General features: G+C 38.2%; 1 protein-coding gene across 1 annotated transcript in view; it reads left to right on the top strand.

The window, feature by feature from the left end:
* TMC5 (transmembrane channel like 5) overlaps positions 1 to 26,193 on the top strand; it is a 75,723-nt gene that overhangs the window by 21,958 nt on the left and 27,572 nt on the right. Inside the window, exons 8-13 of the mRNA XM_044657465.1 lie at positions 4,458 to 4,609; positions 7,499 to 7,643; positions 9,839 to 9,994; positions 17,748 to 17,899; positions 21,884 to 21,962; positions 25,585 to 25,682. Coding sequence (XP_044513400.1) covers positions 4,458 to 4,609; positions 7,499 to 7,643; positions 9,839 to 9,994; positions 17,748 to 17,899; positions 21,884 to 21,962; positions 25,585 to 25,682 — 782 coding nt within the window. The remainder of the gene's footprint in view (positions 1 to 4,457; positions 4,610 to 7,498; positions 7,644 to 9,838; positions 9,995 to 17,747; positions 17,900 to 21,883; positions 21,963 to 25,584; positions 25,683 to 26,193) is intronic.

Raw genomic sequence — 26,193 nt, 5'->3', positions numbered from 1 at the left:
TAATTTGGGCAGGATTGTGATTTTTATTATATTAACTCATCCTACCCATGAGCAATTAATGTTTTTCCAGTTAATTAGATCTAGTTTTAATTGTGTGAAAGGTGCTTTGTAGTTGTGTTCATATAGTTCTTGTGTTTGTCTTGGCAAATAGATTCATAAACATTTTATATTATCTAGAGTGATTTTAAAAGGAGTTTCTCTTTCTAACTCTTGCTGTTGAGTTTTGTTGGAAATATAGAGAAATGCTGATGATTTATGTGGATTTATTTTGTACCCTACAACTTTGCTAACATTGTTAATTTATTTCCACTAGCTTTTTAGTTGATTTTCTAGGATTCTTTAAGTATACCATCCTGTCATCTACAAAAAGTGATAGTTTAGTTTCCTCATTGCCTATTTCAATCCCTTCAATTTCATTTTCTTATCTAATTACTACTGCTGGCATTTCTAGTGCAATATTAAATAACAGAGGTGATAATGGGCATCCTTGCTTCACTCCTGATTTTATTGTGAAGGTGTCTAACTTCTCCCCATTACAGATGATGATTGCTGATGGGTTTAAATATATATTGCTTATTCTTTTGAGAAAAATCCCTTCTATTCCTATACTTTCTAGCATTTTCAATAGGAATAATGGGTATTCTGTTTTGTCAAAGGCTTTTCCTGCATCTATTGAGATAATTGTGTGATTTTTATTAGTTTGATTGTTGATATGGTCAATTATGCAGATGGTTTTCCTAATATTAAACCATCCCTGAATTCCTGGTATAATCACACTTGGTCTTAGTGAATAATCTTTGTGATAACTTGCTATAGTCTCTTTGTTAGTATTCTATTTAAGATTTTTGCATTTATGTTCATTAGGAAGATTGGTCTATAGTTTTCTTTCTCTGTTTTTGGTCTTCCTGGCTTGGGAATCAATATATTTGTGTCATAAAAAGAATTTGGTAAGACTCCTACTTTGCTTATTTTGCCAAATAGTTTGTATAATATTGGGATTTTTTTGTTCTTTAAATGTCTGATAGAATTCACTTGTGAATCCATCTGGCCTTGGGGATTTTTTCTTAGGGAGTTCCTTAATAGCTTGTTCAATTTCTTTTTCTGATATGGGATTAAGTATTCTATTTCCTTTTATGTTAATCTGGGAAATTTATATTTTTATAAATATTCATCCATTTGTCCTAGATGGTCATATTTCTTGTCACATAATTGGGCAAAAATAACTCTTAATAATTGCTCTAATTTCTTCTTTCTTGGAGGTGATATTGCCCTTTTTATTTTTGATACTGTTAATTTGATTCTCTTCTTTCTTTTTTTTTTAATTTTAGTTAACCAGACCTTTATCTATTTTAGTTGTTTTTTCAAAGAACCAGCTTCTAGTCTTATTTATTAGTTCAATGGTTCTTCTATTTTCAATTTTATTAATTTCTCCTTTAATTTTAATGATTTTCAATTTAGATTTTATCTGGGTTTTTTAATTTGTTTTTTTTCTAGTTTTTTTAATTGCGTGCCCAATTCATTACTCTCCTCCCTTTCTATTTTATTAATGTAGGCACCCAAGGATATGAATTTTCCCCTGAATACTGTTTTTGCTGATACCCATAGATTTTGATATGTTGTCTCCTCATTGTCATTCTTTTGAATGAAATTAGTAATTGTTTATTTGATTTGTTCTTTGACCCATCAGTTTTGAAGAATTAGATTATTTAATTTCCAATTGCTTTTAAATTTGCCTCTCCAGGAACCCTTATTAATTATTATTTTTATCACATTATGATATAAGAAAGTTGTGTTTATTATTTCTGCTTTTATGCATTTGTTTGCTATGTTTTTATACCCTAGTACATGGTCAATCTTTTGTACATGTACCATATGCTAAAGAAAAGAAAGTATATTCCTTTTTATCTCTATTCAGTTTTCTCCAAACATGTATTAAGCTCTAATTTTTCTAATATTTCATTGTCTTCCCCTACTTCTTTTTAATTTATTTTTTGGTTCAATTTGTCTAGTTCTGATAGGGGAAAGTTAAGGTTCCCCACTAGTATGGTTTTACTATTTCCTCCTTGAGCTCCTCCAATTTCTGCTTTAAAAAAATCTTAGAAGCTGTACCATTTGGTGCATATATGTCAAGTACTGATATTTCTTCATTGTTTATGTTACCTTTTATCAAGATGTAGTTTCCTTCCTTGTCTCTTTTTTAATCTAATATATTTTTACTTTAGCTTTGTCTGAGATTATGATCACTACTCCAGCCTTCTTTGCCTTAATTGAAGCCCAATAGATTTTGCTCCAGCCTCTTACCTTCACCCTGTGTATGTCTATCTGCCTTGTGTGTTACTTGTCGACAACATATACTAGGATTCTTGTGTTTAATCCACTCTGCTACCCCCTTGAGTTTTATGAGTGAGTTCATCCCATTCACATTCGCAGTTATGATTACCATCTATGTATTCCCATCCATTTTAGCTTCCTTCTTTAATCCTAACCTTACTCCTTCTATTCTTTCCCTTCCCTCCAGTGTTTTGCTTTTAGTTAGTCTCCTCCCTTTCCCCTCCCATTATATTGCTCTCCTTATTCCCCTTCCTTTCTTACTTCCCTCTTACTATTGGGCTTTTTGGACACCCCCCCTCCCAGCTTCTCCCTCCCTTGCATTTCTCCCCTCCCCACCACCCTGTTTCTTATTCCCCTTCTACTTTTCTATAAGGTACATACAATTCTATACCCCAAAGAGTCTGGCTGTTCTCTCTCTGTGCCAATTCCAAAGAGAGTATGGTTTAAGTATTACCTATCACCAACCTCTTTCTCCCTTCCATTGGTCTCCCACCCACCCACCCCTGCATTTCTTTATGTGATTTTATTTTATTTTAACTATGACAATTAATGACAATTAACTGTGACAATAACTATGACATAGTTTAACTATGACAATGATAAAAAAATTTTTAGAGTTACATATACCATCATTCCATATAGGAATATAAACTCTTTAACCTTATTGAAGCCATTAAATTTTTCCTCTTTTTATTTTACCTTTTCTTCCTTGGATTTTGTATTTTGGCCTCAAATCTTCTATTAAAGTCTGGTCTTTTCTTCAGGAATTCTTGAAAGTCTTCTATTTTATTAAGTGACCATACTTTCTCCTGAAAGAGTATAGTCAGTTTTGCTGGGTAGTTGATTCTTAGTTGTAGACCCAGTTCCCTTGCCTTCTTGAATATCATTTTCCAAGCCTTGTGGTCCTTTAGTGTGGAGGCTGCCAGATCCTGCGTAATCCTGACTGGGGCTCCTTGATATCTGAATTGTTTCTTCCTATCTGCTTATAGTATTTTCTCCTTGATCTAAGAGCTCTTGAACTTGGCTATAATGTTCCTGGGAGTTGTCAATTGGGGATTTAATGCAGGAGGTGATCTGTGGAATCTTTCAATATCTATTTTACCCTCTCATTCAAGGATTTCAGGATAGTTCTCTTGAATAATTTCCTGTAGTATGATGTCAAGGCTTTTTTTTTTCTGATCATGACCTTCAGGTAGTCCAATAAGTCTTAAATTGGTTCTCCTGGATCTATTTTCCATGTCCGTCATTTTTTTCAATAAGGTGTTTCTGATTTTCTCTATTTTTAATTCTTTTGATTTTGTTTTATAAAATCTTGATGTCTTGTGAAATCATTAGCTTCTAGTTTTTCAACATTGAGTCATTTTTAAAAAGCAAGTCCCAGGCTTAATACAGAAGTGCTGGGATAAGGTATGAGTAATTAGAAAGGTTTTTTTTTTAAACCCTTACTTTCCATCTTAAAATTGATACTGTGTATTGGTTCTTAGGCAGAAAAGAAGTAAGGGGTAGGCAGTGGGCATTAAATGACTTGTCCAGGGTCACACAGCTGGGAAGGGTCTGAGGCCAGAGCTTTGTAACTAATAAGAACAAAATGAAAGTTCACTGCACTCCAAATTTGGTAGGGAAGAATTTCTTAGCCTATTCTCTAACTTAGTCCTTAGTCAGGTCAAGTCAACATACATTTATGAAGTGCCTGCTGTATGCCAGGCGCTGTACTAAATTTTGGGGAGGAAACAAAAGGCAAAAACCAGGCCATAATATCAAGGAGGTCATGGTCTAAGGGGTGTTTGGCTTAACTTGATTAGATTTGACTTTTGTGGACTGAGGTCAGGGGAAGATCAAGTTTTCAAGGTTTGTTCACCATTACAGGTCTATGGGTTTTTATCTCCCAGATAATGACTGTCATCTCCCAGAGATAACTAGATTCCTTTCTAGCCAAGGTCTTATGGTGACAAAGGTTTCTCTAGATTTGGAAGCAGCCTGGATGTTGAAAAAATTCAGTTGCCCAATTTCCTGCCTATTTGAAAAGTAACTGATTCAAACTATTTAGTTCACTTGTTTACTCTCCAGAAAAGTGATTTATCTCAGGGTTCACTGGATCATTTTGAGATTTTTTTCTTTCATTTCAGGGTTATTTTCAACAAACAGTGTTGTACTATGGCTTTTATACCAATTCAACTATCATGCACAAAGGAATCAGCAGTTCTTACAACATGCAGCTGGCATATATTTTCACCATTGGACTGTACTTGGTCATCTGCTTCTTTTGCTTACTCTACAGGTATGGAGTGTCTGTAACTTTATGTTCAAGGCTTCCTCTCAAACTTGGAGAAAATTCAACAGTTCTTCATTAACTAGGATGTCCAAGATGTATGCTATGACACTTTCAATAGCCTAGAACTTAAAATAAAAAAATTCAGAGTAAAAAAATAAAAGGCTCCACTGTTTTTCACATTTTATTATTACTTTAATACCCTTTGGAATTTTTTTTTTTACATTTTACTTGTCTTTAATATATTCGCCCCACATTTTTTTAAAAGAAAAAAAATCAGCACAGAAAAACTAACCAGTAGTTTTCAAGGATTTTTTAAATTCAATTTCCTGCCATCAGATGGAAAAGAAAAAAATTGGGAAGAAAGAAATGTAGAACCTTTGCATCACATGAACTTAGTCAAGCCAAATAAGTTCCTATTATTGGTTACTTCTAAAGTGTTTCTTTTTAAATACTTCTCTTTTGCCTTAGAATTGATACTAATTGGAGTAACATAACTTGCCAAGAGTCATATAGCTAGAAAGTGGCTGAAGCTGGATTTGAACCTGAGACTTCCTGTCTCTAAGCCTGGCATGCTAGCCACTGAGCCATTTAACTGCTTCCAAAGTGTTTCTTATTCTACTTATTTCTCTATCAAATTTAACCTCTTGGTTTTTCTTCTTAGTTTTTCCTTTTTATTTTCAGTCCCAAATTCTGTCCCTTCCACCAGCCCTCCCCTATCCATTAGGAAGAAAAGAAATATAATATCCATTATGCATATGAAGTCATGCAAAACACATTTCCTCATTAGCTATGTTGCAAAAAAACCCCTAAAAGTCTGAAAAATAACTAAAATGAAAGAAAATATGCTTCAACCCTTACTCAAGAGTCCATAATTTCTCCACCTATAGTTAGTGTTTTTTATCATGAGTCCTTTAGAATTGTTGTAAGTCATGTTATTGACTAGAGTTGCTAGCTAAGTCTTTCACAGTGGATTCTTGCTATAGGATTGCTATTACTTTGTGTGGTTTTCTCCTAGTTCTGCTACTTCACTTTACATCAGTTCATATGTCTTTCCAGGTTTTTTGGGAATCATCCCCTTCATCATTTCTTTTTTTTTCTCCAAAACCCTTGCCTTCCATCTTAGAATCAATACTGTGTATTGGTTCCAAGGCAGAAGAGTGGTAAAGGGTTAGGCAGTGGGGGTCAAGTGACTTGTCCAGGGTCACAGATACTTATCTGAGTCCAGATTTGAACCCAGGACCTCCCACATCTTGGCCTGGCTCTCAATCTACCCAGTTGCAACCCCCTTCATCATTTCTTATAGCACAATAGTATTCCATTGCAACTATATGTCACAACTTGATCAGTTCGCCAGTTGGTGGGCATCTCCTCAATTTCCAATTCTTTGCTACCACAAAAAGATCTGCTATAAATATTTTTGTACAATTCAGTCCTTCCTCCCCCCTTTTAAAAATATCTTTGTAATATAGACCTACTGTTGATTCAAAGGGTACACACAGTTTTAAAGCCTTTTGGGGGTAGTTCCAAATGAGCAAGGCTCACTTTTGTTTCCTCTTTGTAAGTCATTTCCCCATACTTGAGGTTTTTTTCCCAAAGATATGTTATTTTCCCAATTACAGATAATCACAATTTTCAATATATGTTTTCCAAAATTATAAGATCCAAATTGTTTCCCTTCCTCTCCTTTCTACCCCCCTATCAGAGATGGTAAGCAATTTGATCTGGATTATATACTTATCACACAAAGCATGCTTCCATATTGGTCTTTATTGTAAGAGAAAACTCATTTAAAAACAAAATCCCAAAATAAAACTATAAATAACCGTATGCAGTAGAAAGTATGATTTGAACTGCATCTCACGCCAACATTTCTTTATTGGAAGTGACTTCCTTTGCCATAAGTCCTCAGAATTGTCCCAAATTCATTGTATTGCTGTGATTAGTTAAGTCTTTCACAGTTGATCATTGTACAGTATTGCTGTTACTGTGTACAATGTTTTCCTGGTTCTGTTTATTTCACTCTGCATCAGTTCATGCAGATCTTTCCAGCCTTTTCTGAAAACATCCACACAGGGCTTTTTTTCTAAGGAGAGGAGGGTCTATGTGCTACACAGATATATCAGGAAAGTTCATGGTGCAATACCAGAGGGTTTGGGAAAAGATATTAAAGGAAGGGGGCTCCCTGAAAGCTGCTGATCTCAGGAAATTTGCTAAAATCAGTCTCTGGGGTTCATCTGTCCTCTTCTCTCACACATAAGATAGACTTTATAAATGAAAATTCTTAGAGTAATCCAGTACCAGAGATATCTCTTCTGAATTTTCACGGTATTTCGCTTATATCCCTGATGTACTTAGATACCCTCTGCTTTGTAGTATAGTTGCCCATGTTGCCTGTCATCTCACTTATTAGATGGTAAGCTCCTTGAGGGCAGGAACTGTGATTTATTCATTATTGCAAGACCTTGGCTTCTAGAACAGGGGTTTGTACATAGATTTTCAGTGAATATCCAGTTGGATCAAAACAAAATGTAATGTCAGTTGGAATGCTTTTTTTTGTCCTAATAGAGGCACAATTGTCTATTCCACATCTATTCTAGGACTCCACCTATGTAAGTATAGCAATTACCCTGGGGTCCTGCAAGTCAAAGTGGCTTTCCAAGGAATCTTTTAGAATTCGATAACTCACTAAGGTGAGAGAGTCATTAAAGAAATATTGTTATTCTGTTCAAGGTGAGGGAATTGGAAGGAACTTCTTCACATTTCCTTACCCCTTTATTGATGTGTTTTGCTTTGTTGTTTTTTTTCCATGTGTATACCCTTTTCCTCCAACTGAATTACTCTCCAGCATTTTGGTTGAAATGGCACTGAGTATGTTCTTGGTTTTGCCTCTTGTAGCATGGCTTGTTCTTTCCGGAATAACTTCATTAACCCCCACATCTACTCCAGAGGGACTGCTAAGGTTGTCTTTTCCTGGGACTTCACCATCACTAATGAGAAAGCTGTGAAGCTAAAGCAAAGAAACCTTACCACTGAGATCAAGGTATAGTGAAGTCTTATATATCTAAATATATCTTCCCTAATTCCATCTATCATCTGTCACACTCTGGTTCACAGTGCTGTTCAATTACCAGTAGGTTTTAAAAAAAACTTTTACCTTCCATCTTAGAATCAATACTGTCTCTTGATTCCAAGGTAGAAGAGCATTAAAGGCTAGGCCATGGGGGTTAAGTGACTTGCCTAAGGTCACACAACTAGGAAGAGTTTGAGGCCAGATTTGAACCCAGGATTTTCCATCTCTAGGCTTGGCTGTCAATCTACTGAGCCATCAAGTTGTCCCTTGCCAATAGCTTTTACGACCAATCTGATTCATTCTTATAATTTTTGGTTGACTTATATCAAAGTGGCTAAGTATTTCTTGTTTAAAACACCATTAATTCTCTATACTGCCTTTGAATGATAGTAGTTAAGGCCCAGACAGCTGCCAATTCATTTTTTGAGGATCAGGAAGACAAAAATTTACATTATTTAAGATGTCTATTCTATCTTCTGGCAAGGTCTCAAATACTCAATTATATAAATAATGCTCGTTTCGATGCATCTTCCCCCACTAAACAGGTAGCAAATACATCCATGCTTGCCTAACCAAACTGTAGAAGAAAAATAGCTTATCCATAAAAGGCTGTAACCGGCTACTATGGATTAAGACAAGAGATTTAGAAAATGATTGTGAAATTCTGTATATGTATTGACTCTATAAAGTGAAACATAGCCGTAGCATCTTCACATTTGATTCAGACTTTACATTTAGAAATGCTTTACTTATCTGTTCATTAAATTCAGAGGCAGGGGATGACAGTAAGAGAGATATCTCTTTGAAGGATAATCCAAAAGAATCTGGGCATGGAATGAGTCTATACTGTAAATTTCCCATGCAAATCTTATACAGAGACCATCCTTTCATTTGTTCATCTTGTTTCATATCTGCATATGCTGCCCAAGCAGTCCTTTCATCATCAGTAATTCATTCCATCTGTGGAGAGGTCTATATTCCTCTTTACTTTGTCCTTCTGACAAGTCAAAGTCCACATCAGCTGTATTTAAAAATGAGCATCTTCATTCAGAGGAAGAACTGAGGGAGTAGAAACACAGAAGAAAAGCAATTGCTTGAACACATGGGCTGATGGGGATATTATTGGGTCTGTAGACACTAAATGATAACTCTAGTCAATAATATGGAATTATGTCTTGATCAATGATACGTGTAAAACCCAGTGGGATTGTGCGTCGGCTACGGGGGGGGGGGGAGGGTTGGGGGAGAGGGAAAGAACATGAAACATGTAACTATGGGAAAATATTCAAAATTTAAACAATACAATTAAAAATAAATAAAAATAAAAATGAGTGTCTTATTCCGCTATTTTTGTCCATCACCTCTCTATCAGGAGGCCTGTCTTGATTTTTTCTTTTTCTTTTTCTTCTTCCCTGAACTTGGCACAATATCTTCAAGCCCCATACTTCATAATGTGATTTCATTTCTTAAAATGAGTTTTTGATATTTTTCCATTTTTTATGTCATCATAGTTCTCCCAAATATCTTTTTCGTTTGTTTTTGCGAACATTTTTCAGCATAGCTATGTGAGAATTTATTTTATCAAATTATGTAGATATTAAGGAATTCTTTTCTAAATTTAATGAGGAGGGCCTGATAGGTGGCTGAGTGAAGAGCCAGGCTTGGAGATAGGAGGTATTGGGTTCGAATCTGATCTCAGACACTTCCTAGCTATGTGACCCTGGGGAAGTCACTTAATCCCAATTGCCTAGTCCTTACAACTGATACTTAGTATTGATTCTAAGACTAAAGGAAGGCTTTTAAAAATAAAATAAAATTTAAAAAATTTAATGGGGAGGGAAGAGGAACTTCAATGGGTAGATTGATTTTTTTAGTTACTTAAATTTTTTTAAACCTTTTAAAAAAGTAATCATTTTTTAAAATTTCATTTAACCTTCTGTCCTCCTCTATAATGTGACCATTCCTTTCCAATTTTTTTTAATTCCATAATTCCAACATCTGACTCATTCCCCTTAGTTTATTTGGTTCCTGGGAAACTGTTCTGTCTCGTCCCTCCTTAGGATTTGGGGATAACTTGTCTCTGGGGGTGGCAGGGTGGGAGTGATGCTTGCTGCTAACATTAGAAAAGCATCTATGGATCACCTGTAAATTTCTTCTGGTTGCAGGAGACTCTGTCAGAAATCCGGCATGAGAATGTGATCGCACCTCTCAAGCAGAGAATGAATCATCTTGGCATCCACCTGGGGGCCTGGATTGTTTCCACAGGGGTAGCTATTGCCTCCTGTGTGGCTGTTTATTACCTCTCTTTTTACAACCTAAAGGTAAATCTTGAGAGAGGGAAAAGGCAACACAAAATATGGGGAGGAGTACCAGGCTAGGGAGAAGGACATTCAGGGTCTAATCCTGAGTCTGTTACTATCTAGCTAAGTGAGCTTTGGCAAGTCTCTTAATTTCTTTGGGTTTCAGTTTCCTGGTTTATAAAATGAGGATAATAGGTTTGGGCATGGTAGCACACATCTGTAATCCCTGTTCACAGTAGGACCAAGAATGAGGGATTTCATGAGCTCAGGAGTTCTGAGCTACAGTGGGCTAAGCCAATTGGGTGTCTACATTAAACAAATGTGGTGGTCTTCTTAAAGTGGAGGAGGGAAGGGTACCTGACTGCCTAAGGAGGGTTCAAAGCTTCCTTGGATCAGCAGTGAGGTAAATCAGTGAATAGCTGCTATACTTCCAACATGGTTAAAATAGGTAGACCCACTCTCAAAAACAAATCAATCAAACCAGTCAAATGGAATTAATTAAAACAATAACTTAGGGCAGCTAGGTGGCTCAGGGAATAGACAGCCAGGCCTGGAGGTGGGAGGTCCTAGGTTCAATTTGGCCTTGAACATTTCCTAATTATATGACCCTGGGCAAATCACTTGACCCCGGCTGCCTATTCCGTACTACTCTTTTGCAATTCTAAGACAGAAAGTAAGAGTTTAAAAAATAATAACAACAGTAATAGTACCTGACCTACCAGATTCATAGAACTATTGTAAAGATCCAGTAGGAGAAAGAGATTGGGGAGATAGGGAGAGAGGGAGAGAGGAGGAGAGGGAGAGAGAGAGAGAAAAAACGAGGAGAGGGAGAGAAAGAGGGAGGGAAAAAGAGAGAGGGAGAAAGGGAGAGGGAGAGAGAGAGAAGGAGAGGGAGAGAAAGACGGAGGGAGGGAAATGGAGGGAGGGAAAGAGAGAGGAAGGGACAAGGGAGGGAGAGGGAGCAAGAGAGAGAATATGAATAGATGAATGAAAAAGTAGCAAGTGCTTGCTGTATAATAATTGCTCCATTAAGTATTGGGAATACAAATAGAAAAGTAAGATACACAGGCCCTACTCTTAAGGAGTTCACATTTCTAATGAGGGAGATATGATATGTAGGAGATTTCAGAAGAGTCATTGGGAAAGGCCCTGTGGTCTTTAGGGAATGTGAACCCATGATGAAAAGTATAAAGCCCTAATAATTTAGAAGATTATAATTATTACTAAAGACTATCCCCACCCCTGTACTTCTGAAGATGAGAAAACTTATAAATCTCCAAGTTCTTGGAACTGCCTCCATTCCAGGTGATGGACTGTTGTTATGGAGAAAAAAGTTTTATAGAGTTTCCATTTACCCCTTACTGATCAACATAGGGAAGGTACTAGCTTTAAGAGAAATTGGGAAAGACTCCTATAAAAAGAGAGATTTTAGCTGGGATCTATAGGAGGCCAAGGAAGCCAGGAAGTACAGATGAGGATGGACAGCATTCTAGCCTGGGAAACAATCAGAGAAAAGATTTGGTGCCAAGAAATACATCATGTTCAAGGAACAGCAAGGAGTGAAGGTTTTGGGGGTGGGAGGGTTAAGGTGGGTTGTAAGATATAAAAAGATTGGAAAGGTAAAAAAGGACTAAGTTATGAAGGGCTTTGAACATCAAAAATAGAAGGTTTATAGTTGATCCTGGAAGTAATAGGGAAATACTGGATGGAGTCTGTTGAATAGTGTTATATTCATAACTTCGGAAATGATGGATGCCACCTTGAATGACAGGGAAGGCAGTTGGAAGACATGGAATGTTCCCAGGTTCCATGAGCCAGGGGCAAACGTTGGTTGGCTTGACAGTATAAATAACCCTGACAGCCACTGGGGTGGGGGGTCTTGAGGTCTCTAGGTCTTTTTAGGTCTTTAGGTCTCTTGGTCTTTCTAGGTCTCTTTAGGTCTCTAGATCTCTGGATGGTGAAGGGAGGTCCTATGAAGAAGAGGGTAGGAAGAATCTGAATATTTCCTGAAGACTGTGAGAGGTAGTGCATCACCAAACACTGGTAGTGAGAAAGCTGAGAGAATAAGATCACCAACACAGCTGCATCAACAGCAATCCCTATTCTCTGGCTTGGCTGTAACCAGGCTGGGCCAGAGGGCTAGTGGAGAATAAAGCTCCGGCTTCTACTAAATTAATAGCCTCCGGTCTTGATTGTCAATTAGTTATAGATATTAGATTGACAGGGTCTCCAATCTCCATTCCTTATCCTGTTTATCCTTTCCCTGATTATAGATTATAGATAAAGAGTGTTTAATAAGTACCTTCCTGAATGGTCTTTATATCATGACCCTTGGGGAGGGAGCAAACGCAGTCAGATACCAGACATGATCCAAGACTAATCAGAGCATCTGCAGCTAGGGAGAATATAGATAGATACATTCACATCACTGTATGTCTATATCTCCCTAGGCTCTTTTTGTTTATAACAGTAGGGTCTTAATACATTCATATTCCTAGATTTTAGGAAGATCATTTTGGCAGCTGAGTAGAGGATAGACTGGAATGAGGAGAGACTTGTGGCAGGAAAACCACCCAGACGGCTATTACAATATTCATATATGAGGGCCTATATTAGCATGGTGAAAGTGTCAAAGGAGAGAAGGGGGAATATATAAGAGAGGTTGAAAAGGTAAAATTGACAGGCTTTGGCAAAAGGTTGGATATGAGGGATGAAAGATAGTAAAGAAAGATAGACATTAGATTTGGCAATATTGGAGAGACAGTTTAGATGAATGATAAGTTTGCCATCCTGAAGAGAGTAAGATGAACAAAAATGGATAAACCTGTTGTAGATCTCCTTCTCAAGGAGCTTGGCCACAAAATGGAAGAGAGCTATGGGATGAGAGAGCTCATCATGGACAGATCAAGTGGGTGTTTTGTTTTTTTGGTAAACCCTTACCTTCCATCTTAACATCAATATTAAGTATTGGTTCCAAGACAGAAGATTGATAAGAGCTAGGCAAAGGGCATTAAGTGACTTAACCCCAGGGTCACACAGCTGAGTATTTAATCCAGATTTGAACCCAGAACCTCTCATCTCCAGGTCTGGCTCTCTATTCACTGAGCCACCTAGCTGCCACTTAGCTGCCCCCCAAGTTAGGGGATTGAAGTAGTATTACTAACGTATGTTCAAGTTCCTAGTATGAAAGGAGCCTCATTGAACTCATTGAAGAAAGAAGGGGAATGTCTTGGAGGTCCATGGACAATAGTTACCAGGATTTTGTTTGGGTAGTAGATATAGATTGGGTATAAGGGTTATGTAGGGAAGGCTAGTAACTGGTATGAGGGCTTGTAGAGCCCTTTTCAGTACTACATTCCTCTTTGGATATCTACCAGTCACTCAGTTCTCACCTATGGCTTCAACAAGCTGATGCACGTAGGCAATGGAGATTAAGTGACTTGTCACACAGCTAGGAAGTGTCTAAAGCCAGATTTCCCAGGACCTCCTCTCTCTAGACCTGACTCTCAATCAACTGAGCAACTAACTATGGCCAATCAGAGGGATTTGTCGTTTTCCTTCTCCATTGGATACAGTGGAACCTTTTGTCAGCATGCATAAGTTAAGTGACTTACTCAAATAAACTGTCTCAGAAGATGGGATAAACCAAGTTGAGGGTAGCCAGTGGACCTCAGACCTGATGGTGAGTTAAGAGGATGTCTGCTCCAGGCCTGTGAAGATTTCCATCAGTGGAATGGGTAGATGAGAACAATTTGTTACAACATTCTTGAAGGCAGTGGAAGTGGGCACTGTGGAGTGCTTAGAACTTGGTTACACTGAAAAAGCCAAGGTCATCCATTGCATCCCAAGCCATCCCCAGTAGTCTTGACTTTTGTCTTGCCACTGAACGTTAATGATTCAGGAAGAAAAAGTGAGACTGAGAAATTTGTGCAACTCTGCCTCACTTAAATCCAATTTGTGTGCAAGTCAAGACATCATCCTGTGATGTCATTGGTGATGCCATTAGTCCTCCTAGAGAATGAAGGAAAACAACCAACCAGATATGGGCTGAGTAAACCTCAAAGGAGACGTGCTTACTGAGTGATGAAGGGAAGAGGAAACACATGGAAGTGACAATGGGGAGGCAAGGCATATTTCAACTTCCTTACCTCAATCAATGAGTAAGGGAAAGGTTGAAAAATGTAACCATTGCCCAAAAGGATGGCCATGGAAGTTGTCTCATAAGAAAAAACTCAGGTATCAGTGAGAGGAAGATGAATAGAGTGAAGGGAGAGGCAGTAGCTTAAATGCTCAGTGAATTGAGAGCCAGGCTTTAGAGATGGGAAGTCCTGAGTTCAGTCTTGTTTTAGATACTTCCTAGCAAAGTGATCCTGGACAAGTCACTTAACCCCCATTGGCTAGTCCTTACTGCTCTTCTGCCTTAGAACCAATATACAGTATCGATTCTAAAATGGAAGGTAGAGGGGGCAGCTGGATGGCTCAGTGGATTGAGAGCCAGGCCTAGAGACAGGAGGTCTAGTTTCAAATCTGGCCTCAGACACTTCCTAGCTATGTGACCCTGGGTAAGTCACCTAACCCCCATTGCCTAGCCCTGTAACAAATAAAATTAATATAGAAGGATGTATATAAAAAAAGATGTTAGGGTTTAAATAAATAAATAAAATGGAAGGTAGGCATTTTTTTAAAAAGAAGGTAAGGATTTTTAAAAAGTGGATTCATTCAGATCCTTTCTAGTAGCTTTTAAAAAGACACAGCCTTTTTTTTAATGACCTGAGCAGTTTTTTACTCATTTCTAGTATGATACACAGTTTAATTTCATGAGACCTGCCTGTGTTCTCAACTACACACATAATACCATAAAACATTGTGAGATATAGCTTCTTTAGGGTAAAAAGATGAAATTCTTTGCCAATAGTTTCCAGCTAGTTGAATTTCTAACTTTTTATTGTGTGGGAGAATCAGAGATTAGAGAAGTGAAATTGATTTTACAAACTGATGTACTCGGAGGAGAAGGACTCCTCGGATAGGGAGCTTTAAGCAGTTACCTGCATTTTAGCCTAAACATAAATGGATTCTGTAGCTATCTCCTCACTCACTGTACAACATATGAATTGTGGGAACATGGTGACAGGAAAGCTGAGAGTATTCTTTAGTTGGACTAAAAGAAAGCATGTTCTGTAACATTATGCTCTGTAAAGGGTGAGAGTGTCAGAGAAAGAGAGGAGAAGCTTGTTCCTCCTCTTATTGGAGCTGGCCACTGGTAAGTCATGACTATTTTTGAAGAGAGGGGAAGGGAAGGAAACAAGCATTTAAATAATGCCTGCCATGTGTCAGGCAGCTGTGATTCAGTGGTTAAGAGTGCTGGGTCTAGAGTCAGGAAGACCTGAGCTCGAATCTAACCTCACACACTTCCTAACTGTGTGACCATAGGCAAGCCACTTAACCTCTGACAAAAGGGTTCCACTAGATCCAATAGAGAAAGAAATGGCAAATCACTTTTAGTATCCTTGTCAAGAAAATTCCATGGATAGCTTTGATCCATAGAGTGATGTCAGTCATGGCAAGACTAAAAAATGTGTCAGTCACTATCCTAAGCACTTTATTATTATAAATATTGACTCATTTTAATAAACATTACCCTATTTGCTTCTCACAACTATCATAAGCACCATATTATTATAAATATTATCTCATTTTAATAAACATCTTATTTGCTTCTTATAACTGTCCTAAGCACTTTATTATTATAAATATTGACTCATTTTAATAACTATTACCTTATTTGCTTCTCATGACAACCCTAAGAAGTGCTTTTATGAACCCCATTTTACAGTTGAGGAGACTGAGGAATACAGAAGTTAAGTGACCTGCCCAGGGTTACACAGCTAATAAGTGTCTGAGCCAGGGGATTTGAACTGAGGTCTTACTGGCTCCAGGCCCAGGATTCTATCTACTTCACCATCTTATTGTCCTGGGTGAAGATATTGTTGTTGTTCAGTCATGCCTGACTCTTCATGACCTCATTTGGGGTTTTCTTGGCAAAGATATTGGAGTGTTTTACCCTCATTTTACAGATGAGTAAACTGAAGCAAAGGGTGAAGTGACTTGACCAGGGTTACACAGCTAGTAAATGTCTAAGGCCAAATTGAACTAAGGAAGATGAGTCTCCCTAACCCCAGCCTCAGCACCCATTATCATAGCACTCTATCACCGTAGCATCCAGCATCCTTGCCTGATGATAAAAGCTCCCACACATACATTTTTGAGGCTTTTGCTACACTAACATAGAATAAGGTGAGAATTTCAGGAAGACCTGTGCAGGGTGCCTCCATCCCTACCCGCCCTGCCTACCTTCTCTTCAGCCTTTCTTAACTATCCCATTTTGGGGACAATAAAACAGCAGGATACAACTTACCCAGAAGAGCAGAAGTCATTTTGAGAGGCTGTAGTACTTATTGAGTTCAAACCCAGCCTCAAATACAGGTTATGTGACCCTGGACAAATCACTTAATCCTATGAGCCTCAGTTTCCTCATCTGTAAAATGAGCTGGAGAAGGAAATGGCAAACCACTCCAGTATCTTTGCCAAGAAAACCCCTCATTGGGGTCCCAAAGAATTGGACACAACAAAGAGGCTAAGAGTAAAATAATTCTAATAACTGATGATTTATAATACTTTTAAGATTCTTAGAGTGATTTCATCTTTTTTGATCCTGAGGACAGCTATGTGAATTAGGTGAAATAGGGATTGGATCTGTGAATACCTCCAGGTGAAGAATCCAACCTCTATCAATTCAGGTCAGCATCTTTGTGACATACATTTTTGAGAATTGCCTTGGGCACTTGTCTAAGGTCTCCTAGCTAGTGAGTATGTAACAGAAGTGGGACTTGAACTCATATCTTTCTGGTTGGGGAACCAGCTTTCTAGCCACTATACTGGTCTTTTAGGTATTAATTGTTCCAATAAGTATTATCATAAGTATGTATCTAGTGTATGTTCAGGTACACTTAGATGGTCTACTCCAGGAGTAGTCTACACCATCTCCTAGTAGTGAGGCATCCTGTGATTCAGATCTTTCCAGGGGCTAAGGTGCTCCCCAGCCCCAGTTTTCCTCCTCCTAACCTTCTCTCTTCTCCCTATACTTTCCTTGAAGCTCTGGTGTAGAAAGAAGAAAGAAAGAAGTCTAATATTTGCCTCAGTTTCCTCATCTGTAAGACTAAGAATAGTTATAGCTCCTACCACCTAAGGTTGTCATGAGAATCAAATGAGAGAAGGTAAATTCAGAGCTTTGGAAACCTTAAAGCAATTGTGTAGAGCAAATGGCATTTGCTAGCTATTTCCTAAGATTTCTCTTGTAAGATTAAAAATTAATGTCCAAATACTCCAAGCATTATATTTTATAAAATTTATTAATAATAATTTGAAGTAAAAGAAAATAAAAATCTAGAAGAAAAAGGGATTAAATCCAGCCACAGTCACTAAAGGAGAGAGAGAGAGCAGGGTTACACACAACTTATAAACAATACATAAGCAGGCAAAGTGGGGATGAAAAAGGAAAGGGATACTGGGAGATGTAGTTCAAAGGCACAAAATTTCTATTTATACACTCTACTGGGGGACTTTCTTAATCCAGGTCAAAGACTGGGTGGTAGAGAGAGGGTTGAAAAGATTGACTGGGCTGCTTTTTCTTGTTGTTTTGCCATAATGAGACTCAACTAAGTGTATCTCTGCATAACATTTCTTGATTTTCTTCCTCGTTCTCCTCTGACCCCAGTTTCTGACAGACCACAAGAATCAGGCAGCCACTTTATTGCTACCTTTCATGGTATGCTGCATCAATCTCTTTGTACCATTATTTTACTCCTCTTTTGGATTGGTGGAAAAGTTTGAAATTCCTCGACATCAGGTCTTCGTTATCATTACCAGGTAATGCCACAACTCTTTTCTTCCCTGCTTAAAAGTGTGGTTTACATTGAGCAGAGGTGGAGGAAGGGATTATGGGACATCAGGTCCATTATCCACTATAATCTTCCTTTTCTTGAAGGAACAGGAAGGAGAAAAGAGCCTTTATGTGTTGCCCAAAAGCAATAGTATAACCTATATCAGATTATTTACCTCTGGTCTGGGAGAGGAAAGGAAGGGAAGGGAAGGAAGGAGGGAATCTGAATTGTAAAATGTCAAACAATTGCCATAGGCAATTAGGTGGATAGAAAGCCAGGGTTTAAATCTGGCCTCAGACACTTCCTAAATGTGTGATCCTGGGCAATTCACTTAACCCTAATTGCTTAGCCTTTACCATTCTTCTCCACTGGAACCAATATGTAATATTGGTTCTAAGATGGAAGGTATGGGGTTTTAAAAAATTATTTCTATCAATTGAAAAATAATTTAAAAATAAACAAAACAAAACAAAACAAAACACTGTAATGAATCCCACTACCACCCTACTTTTCTACAGTATGTCTTTAGACCAATGTTGGTGAACCTATGGCACACGTGCTAGAGGGGGATGCTCCCTCCCCCTCTCCACAGGCACCTGAGGATATTTCTCACATGACTGTCCCTCTCCCCAGCAGCCCAATGGGAGCATTTCCTTCTTCCTCTGCCTGGGATAAGGTGGGGGGGCTCACATGCAGCATGAGGGTTGCAGTTTGGGTACTCAGTCTCTAAAAGGTTCACCATCACTGGCCTAGATTCATCAGGCTATAGAGATATTTGGCCTCTCCTTCAGTACAGAAGAGGTTAACTACCCAAACACCTGAGTTAAATCTCTAAATGAAGTATGAAAGGCTGGTCCTGGAGTCAAGGAGAACAGAATTCAAATCCAACTTCAATACTTATATGAACTGGTTAAGTCACTTAGCCTTTATCTGCTTTAGTTTCCTCTACTGCAGTGGTTCCCAAACTTTTTTGGCCTACTACTCCCTTTCCAGAAAAAATATTACTTAGCCCCCTGGAAATTAATGTTTTTAAATTTTAATAGCAATTAATAGGAAAGATAAATGCATCTGTGGCCATCACCACCTCCCTGGATTGCTGCAGCACCCACCAGGGGGCGGTGGCACCCACTTTGGGAATCACTGTGCTACTGTAATCATAATAGCACCTACCTCCCAGAGTTGCGAGGATCAAACAGAATTTATTTTTAAAAAGTACTTCTTCCCTTTCTTCCTAATAGAAAGAAAATGAAGAGTTTCCTGGGGGTTACGGAGTAGTGGTGGCACTGAGAGACCCTGATGAGCTATTATTATTATTATCTAGCTGTAGGTATCACTAAGATTAATTTGCCTTGAATCAAGCACAAGCCCATCTAGACCATGGCTTTTAAGAACTGATCATCAGAGTGGAAATTAAGAAGTCCCAGGACTTTTCTCCTGTCTTCTTGCCCATTAAAGTTTCATGATTAAAATGGGGAATGCTATCCACTGCCAGAGAAAGAACTGTTATAGTTGGATAGATGCAGATAAAAGCGTCCTATCTTTTACATCAGTGTATTTATGGTTTTATTTGGGGGTTTTGCTTTTCTATGAGAGTGGTCTTACAACAATGATCAATATGGAAGTGTGTCTTGCATGATAATAAAAACAATTTAAAAAGAACATAATAAAAAATAAAATTAAAAAAAGTTTCACAATTGTTCCATCATTTTTTTTACCAGACCTGTTATTTTCATGTTATATGGAACTTGTTTTGTTTTTTAAACCCTAACTTTCTGTCTTAGTATCAATTCTAAGGCAGAAGAGTAGTAAGGGCTAAGTAATTAGGGCTAAGTGAATTGCTCAAGGTCATACAGCTAGGGGAGGCTGGGGCCAGATTTGAACCCAGTTCCTTCTGACTCTAAGCCCAGCTCTCTACTCACTGTGCTACATAGCTGTCTGATCAATAATAATAAAAAATAAGGATAATTTTATAAGAAATAATAAAGAATACAAAATGAAGAAATATAAATGTCAGAAGTGGGACTTGAACTCCTATCTTTCTGGTTTTGGAAACAGCTTTGTAGCCACTATGCTAGTCCTATAGATATTAATTGCTTCTACAATCAGTAAAAACCAACATCTACTCTTCAACTTATATAGTGTTAGTGTTAGAGAATTGCCCAAACCCTGAGAGGTTGAGTTGCCAGGGGTCTCAGCCACTAAGTGTCAGATATTGAGCTTAAGTCCACATCTTCTTGAATCTGTTTTAGGCATTTTGATGGTTTTCAGATTGTATAACCTTTCTTTCTTCCCCATAAGACCCAGGTTACTTGTCCCTTTCATTTCTCCAAGGTCAGGGGAACTAGAAACTACCCAGTCTTGTTAGTACTGGCTTCTTAAAATGACTAACTAGTTCAGGTCATAAGTACATACAATGGCCTTTGTCCTTTTTGAACTGTGGGAGAATGGAGCATTCAAATTTGGTGTACTTAGGGAAAATAATGGACATGACCAAAGGTTTGGTTCCTTTAGTTTACTTTCATGTTCCTCCTCTGTTAGCTGTCTGCCAAATTCAATAGCTCCCTTAGGTCAAAAACAATTTGGAAAGATGCCCCTTTTTGCAAAGTTCTCAGAATTCTCTCTTTTTCTATTTTTTTAAGACAACAAATTTTTATTGGTAATGTAGGAATGGGATTATAGAGAATTGAATTTTGATAAGAGCAAGTCTGAGAGGATTGGAAATTATCTCCAAAGTGCTAGGCTCAAACCAGGAACCCCAGAGAGAATTCTGGAATGCAGAGAGCTGAGGAGGAAGGAGTTTGAGGGAGAAACTTCCACTTCCTGTTCCTGAGCTAGAAGAGTAAGGTGCAGCTTTCTTGGGCTACCTTACCTTATCCTGTTTGTGGAAGTTTGGAGGTTCCTTTTCAACTGGAGAGCATCTTAAGGAATATCTAGTCATACCTGCTGTGTTTACCAACTTGTTGAAGTTTTATCTGAGGATCCTGTCTGTTGGGCTCTGCAGTTTTTATCTCAGGGTCAGACCCAGCTTTGGGTAAACTCAGCCATTTTGAGGCCACTCTTAGTAGATTTTAGAGACAAATTCTTAGAGAAATAACTAAACTAAAGACTGAAGATTATAGCCAGGTAGTTTAGTGAGCTTTTGGGGAAATCCTAGCTAGAAACAGGTAGCTGGTAGTGTAGCCAGAAGAACAGAAGCGTCTGTCTTGAGATGGGCTTAAATTGGTTGGGTAAAGTACAAGAAATTAGAGTCAGGGTATCCTTTTGTTTAATCCTCACAGTCTACCTTGATTTCTAATAAATATAGATACTGTTTTCTTATAACATAGTCTCCAAGGCTTTTATGCACACTGGTCAAGTGGAGGGAAGTGAACTTTGTTTCCTTTCACCAAAAGGGAATTGTGATACTTATCAACAGTCAAATAAGTATCCAAACCAGTTCCTTAGTGTGGATAACACCATCTATCCATATTATTCCTTCAATTAAGAACATTATTTCTTCAGTAAGTTTTATTTTAACACGGCAGACAAATAGCAACACACAAGCAAAATGCTTCTATAAGACAGTTAAGCCAAAGATCACAAAAGAATTATTGTGACTGATTTTACACACTTTATAGATTTATAATATATTATTTGTTGAAAGATGAGAGTCCTGGGTGTTATATGTTTTAGCCTAATAGTCAAGTAACAATGATTAAGCAATCACTATGTGCAAGGTATTGTGTAAACTTTATAATTAGAGAGAATATCTGAATTGGTGGGGTCAATAGAACAACAGCTATGTGACTCAGCGGATAGAGAGCCAGGGCCAGAAAGGAGGTCCTGGGTTCAAATATGGCCTCAGATACTTCCTAGCTGTGTGACCCTGGGCACGTTGTCACTTAACTCAAGTTGCCTTCCTCTTCTGCTTTAGAACTAGTACTTAGACTTCAAAAGAGGGTAAATGATTATTTTCTCTTTTGCAATTTAGGAATATTTTTCTGAAAATATCCATCATTGGGATTCTTTGTTATTATTGGCTCAATGCTGTGGCAATTTCCAAGAAAGAGGTAAGACTTCAAATTCTCATGGCTGATTTTGTGTCCTACTCTTGGGCCTTTGGTGACTAGGCAGAAAATGAGCCTTCCAGCATTTACATAAATTAAAAAGCATTTATTAAGCAGGCACTATGTTAAATGATAGGAATACAAAGTAAGAAAAAAACAGTCCGTGCTCTCAAGGAGCTCACAGTCTAATGGAGAAGAAGATATGTACAAACAAATTATACACAGGATAAATTAGAGATCATCTGAGAGGGAATGGAGTCATTAACATTAAGGGGAATAGAGAAATATGTCTTGTAGCAGTTGGAACTTTAGCTGAAACTTGAAGCCAGGGAAGTCAGGAGAGGATCATGAATAAAAAGAGAGAGACAATGTGCAGTTATATTTCTTAGTCTTCTCCTTAACAATGAGTTTCTAGAAGCAATTGTAACATAATCAGAGAAAAGAATAGATAGTGTAGAAGGTGACTGGATGGGTCAGCATAGTTTTAAGAAGATGATCAGCTGCCTAAACTACAGCCCTGATAAGATGATCATCCCATTGAAAGGGCACTTTGTTCTCTTACTTTCCTCTAATCTTCCTCATTTCAAGTCAACTCAAGGAATTATTTTTGTTTAGGTTTTTCTCAATTGATTGCCATCACTTTTCAGTGATCTACCCTAACTAGAGTTAAAATAGCATAGATAATTTATGTATAAACCTCTAAATTTATTTTGATTACTTAACTAATTCAATGATATTCTTTCTACACCTGCTCACAATTGTTTGGAGTTTCATCTTTCGTTCCCCTTCATTGTCTTCTAGAGGAGGTTTTAATGAGTCAGGCATTTTGGCCCATCTTGGGGAAGAAAGGGAGCTCAGGGACCTGTATAATTTGATGAAGTACATAATCAGCCCTAAGTCATTTAGGAGCTCCCTATAATGAACTATGTCCTTGAAACTGGTTTATCAAGTGCCTTCTTCCTCTGTCTTTTTCCTCATCTCAGAATGTGAAGTGTATATAAATAGATAGACAAACGGAGAGATGATAGATAGATAGATAGATAGATAGATAGATAGATAGATAGATAGACAGACAGACAGATGGAAAGACAGATAAATGGTAGATACATAGATAGGATAGATAGATAGATAGATAGATAGATAGATAGATAGATAGATAGACAGGCAGACAGGCAGACAGACAGAGACAGCTAGATAGACAGATATAGAAATTAATAGGTGGTAGAGAGACAGACAGATTGATGGACAGGTAGATAGACAGACCAAGATAGATAGATAGATAGATAGATAGATAGATAGATAGATAGATAGACAGACAGATAGACTGACAGATTTAAATAGATAGATAGCTATTGTAATAGTGGGGCACCAGGGATGTTAAAATATAACCTAAATGGTTTGTGGGTACACACTGGGTTGAAGGAGAGACAGGACCAACCAGGATAGGGAGACCAGGGTTCACTGTTTTAACTGACACAAGAATGGCAGTTGGCCCAACAGACACCCAGCTCACCCTAGGCCAGGGTCTATGGAACCAGCAGGCAAAGGTAAAGTTTATGCAGTCTATTTGAGGGAAACTAAATAAAGGATGGGTTAGGGGATTTCTACACTTGAAAACCTAACGGCAAAACACAGGGGGCAGGGAAGGACTTAACTACTCTATCCTAATTGACCTAAGCCAGGCAGGGCCCAAAGGAGCAGTACTGGAGTCACAGGGAAGGCTCCTTCAAACCTGGTTCCAGCCAGGTTTGGTCAGCACAGCTAAAGGGCAATTGGGGTTTCACGGTAATCCAAGGATGGTCACAGGATGCCAAGAGCCAACTTTGCCAGGTGATCCAAGGTACCCAGGTAGGGAGAGTGAATTTGAAATGCTGTCCACCAGATCCCAAACCACTTCCCCACTTGGTGCAGCTCTGCAGGTCTTGTCCACTTGCTGAAAGCCTTCACCTCTCAGGATCCCAGGAAATCAGGATGCAGTTTTTCCCTAACTCTGAGATCTCCCAGGGTTAGCAACAGTTATGTCCAACCACTAATGGAGTCTCTCTCAGAGCACAAGCCCACTTCCTGCTCCTTCATTCCATCTTGGAATCCTCCAGCCCTTCCTGCTAGGTCCAACACTAATACTTAATTAATTGCTAAATAAACCCTCACAACTCGATAGATAGATAGATAGATAGATAGATAGATAGATAGATAGATAGATAGATAGATAGATAGATAGATAGATGAAAGAGAGACACAGACCAACAGACATAGATAGCTCTATAGATAGATAGATAGATTATACGATCACCCAGACAAAACTACTATGTTCAAAAACGTCTTTAGAGCTTGTTTGGAACTGCTTCTAGGACTATTTTATAAGTCTTTCTAGGAGATGTTTCATTAATGCAGAATAATGCTTCATTTAAGACTAGAAACATATTTTCTTATCTTGATCGCCTGTCCAAGAATGGAGGTGGGAGGGGTAAAGAAGGGGAGGGGGTGAGATGATGATCATCTGAGAACTTAGGCCAACAAGTGGAAAAATGGGTACTGAAATGCAAAAGGAACCAGTGCCTGAAATCACAGGGAAGTAAGAGAGTTGTTTTTACCTACGAACCAAAACTGCGTCCAAGGCAAACTGGCTAAATGCAAAATGTATAGGACAGAGCAGTGTTAGCCTCATAGAATATTCTGTGTGCTGCAGTAGTAAACTCTATATAGCTTCTCACCTCTTTTCCAGAGCATAAGCCAGGTTGAGTCCTGACAGACTCCACTGCCCTTTTTTTTTTAAACCAGATTTTGCTCCTGACAGTTTTTGGCTAGGAAAAAAAATTCAACCTTAAAGGAACAGATTTGCCAGGATTGAAGATTCTTCAAAAGATTTGCCACAGGCTCTCAAAACAAGTTCTAAGGAAGTGCCTTTTTCTATATCTATTCCTCATGTATAAGTGCATGACCTCTCAAGTTAACCATTGCAAAAGGGACAGTCCTCTTTGTTATATCATCTCAAAAGAAGAGAAGCCTTCGTTTCTTGGATAGTCTTAAGGACAGAGAAGGCAAGCAGGAAGGGGATGGATGGAAACATCCTGGAAAGCCTTCTCTCCTTACCTAAGTTAATGAGACAGAGGCCTTATATCAAAAATAAAAATGTAGGAGCTTCTACCTACACACCTTACCTCCGTTTAGTCACAGAAAGCAAGACCCAAATGGAATAGACAAGCTAATGTATATATGACTTAGAGCAGAGTTGAACAGAGATAATTTTGGAGCGCAGACTGCTGCTGAGGAGGACAGGCCTGAGTTGGGGAGTGACAGTACCTGGAGTGTTGGAAAGAGGAAAGACTAGAGGAGAGTGGAAAGTCACTGAAGAGAAACTCTGCTTTTTCCTCAATTTTCCTGAAGATTGGAGTACTGTGGGGCTATGAATACTGTACTTAATGGTTTCCATTTGTGTCAGAAAACAGCACTTTGGAAGAAAATTAATAAACACATATTTCTCAGTTATATTTTAATCCAGGCCGACCCAACTTGGGAATGTTGCCCAGTGTCTGATACCTCTGGCCAAGACAACTGCAGAGGGCCAGCTATTGGATTTATCTTGTAATTTTGTAATAAAAACATTTTTCTGTTTGCTTTTTAGTGCTGGGAAACACTTGTTGGCCAGGATATCTACCGACTCCTTATGATGAATTTTGTGTTTACTTTATTTGATTCCTTTTGCGGGGAGTTTTTGAGAAGGTAAATCTGTGTCTATTGTTGGAAATGAGGGATGGAAACAGAAACCTAGTGGACAACGGAAATGAATCATAAAATAAATGCTTCTTTATACTCCTAAAAGCACACAATGAAATCTTTATATTTCTCTTTTGTTTTCTTTCCCCTCCTTTGTTAATTAAATACATTTGCTTATTTGTTCTTACTCAATCTATTTAGTAATCCTGATACTGTAAATTGCATCATCACGAGAAGTTTGTTTCAGTCATGGGTGTACTTACATGCTTTCTCTCTCTCTCTCTCTCTCCCCCTTCCTCCCTTCTTCCCTTCCTCCCTTCCTCCCTTCCCTCCTTCCTTTCCCTTCTTTCTTCCTTCCTTCCTTCCTTTCCCTTTCTTTCTTTCTTTCTTTCTTTCTTTCTTCCTTTCTTTCTTTCTTTCTTTCTTTCTTTCTTTCTTTCTTTCTTTCTTTCTTCCTCCCTTCTTTCATTAGAATCAACACTGTGTATCATTTCTGAGTCAGAAGAAGGATAAGGGC

This window comes from Gracilinanus agilis, chromosome 1, assembly GCF_016433145.1.
Source record: "Gracilinanus agilis isolate LMUSP501 chromosome 1, AgileGrace, whole genome shotgun sequence".
Taxonomy (NCBI): Eukaryota; Metazoa; Chordata; class Mammalia; order Didelphimorphia; family Didelphidae; genus Gracilinanus; species Gracilinanus agilis.
This window is presented reverse-complemented; position numbering and strand designations above follow the sequence as displayed.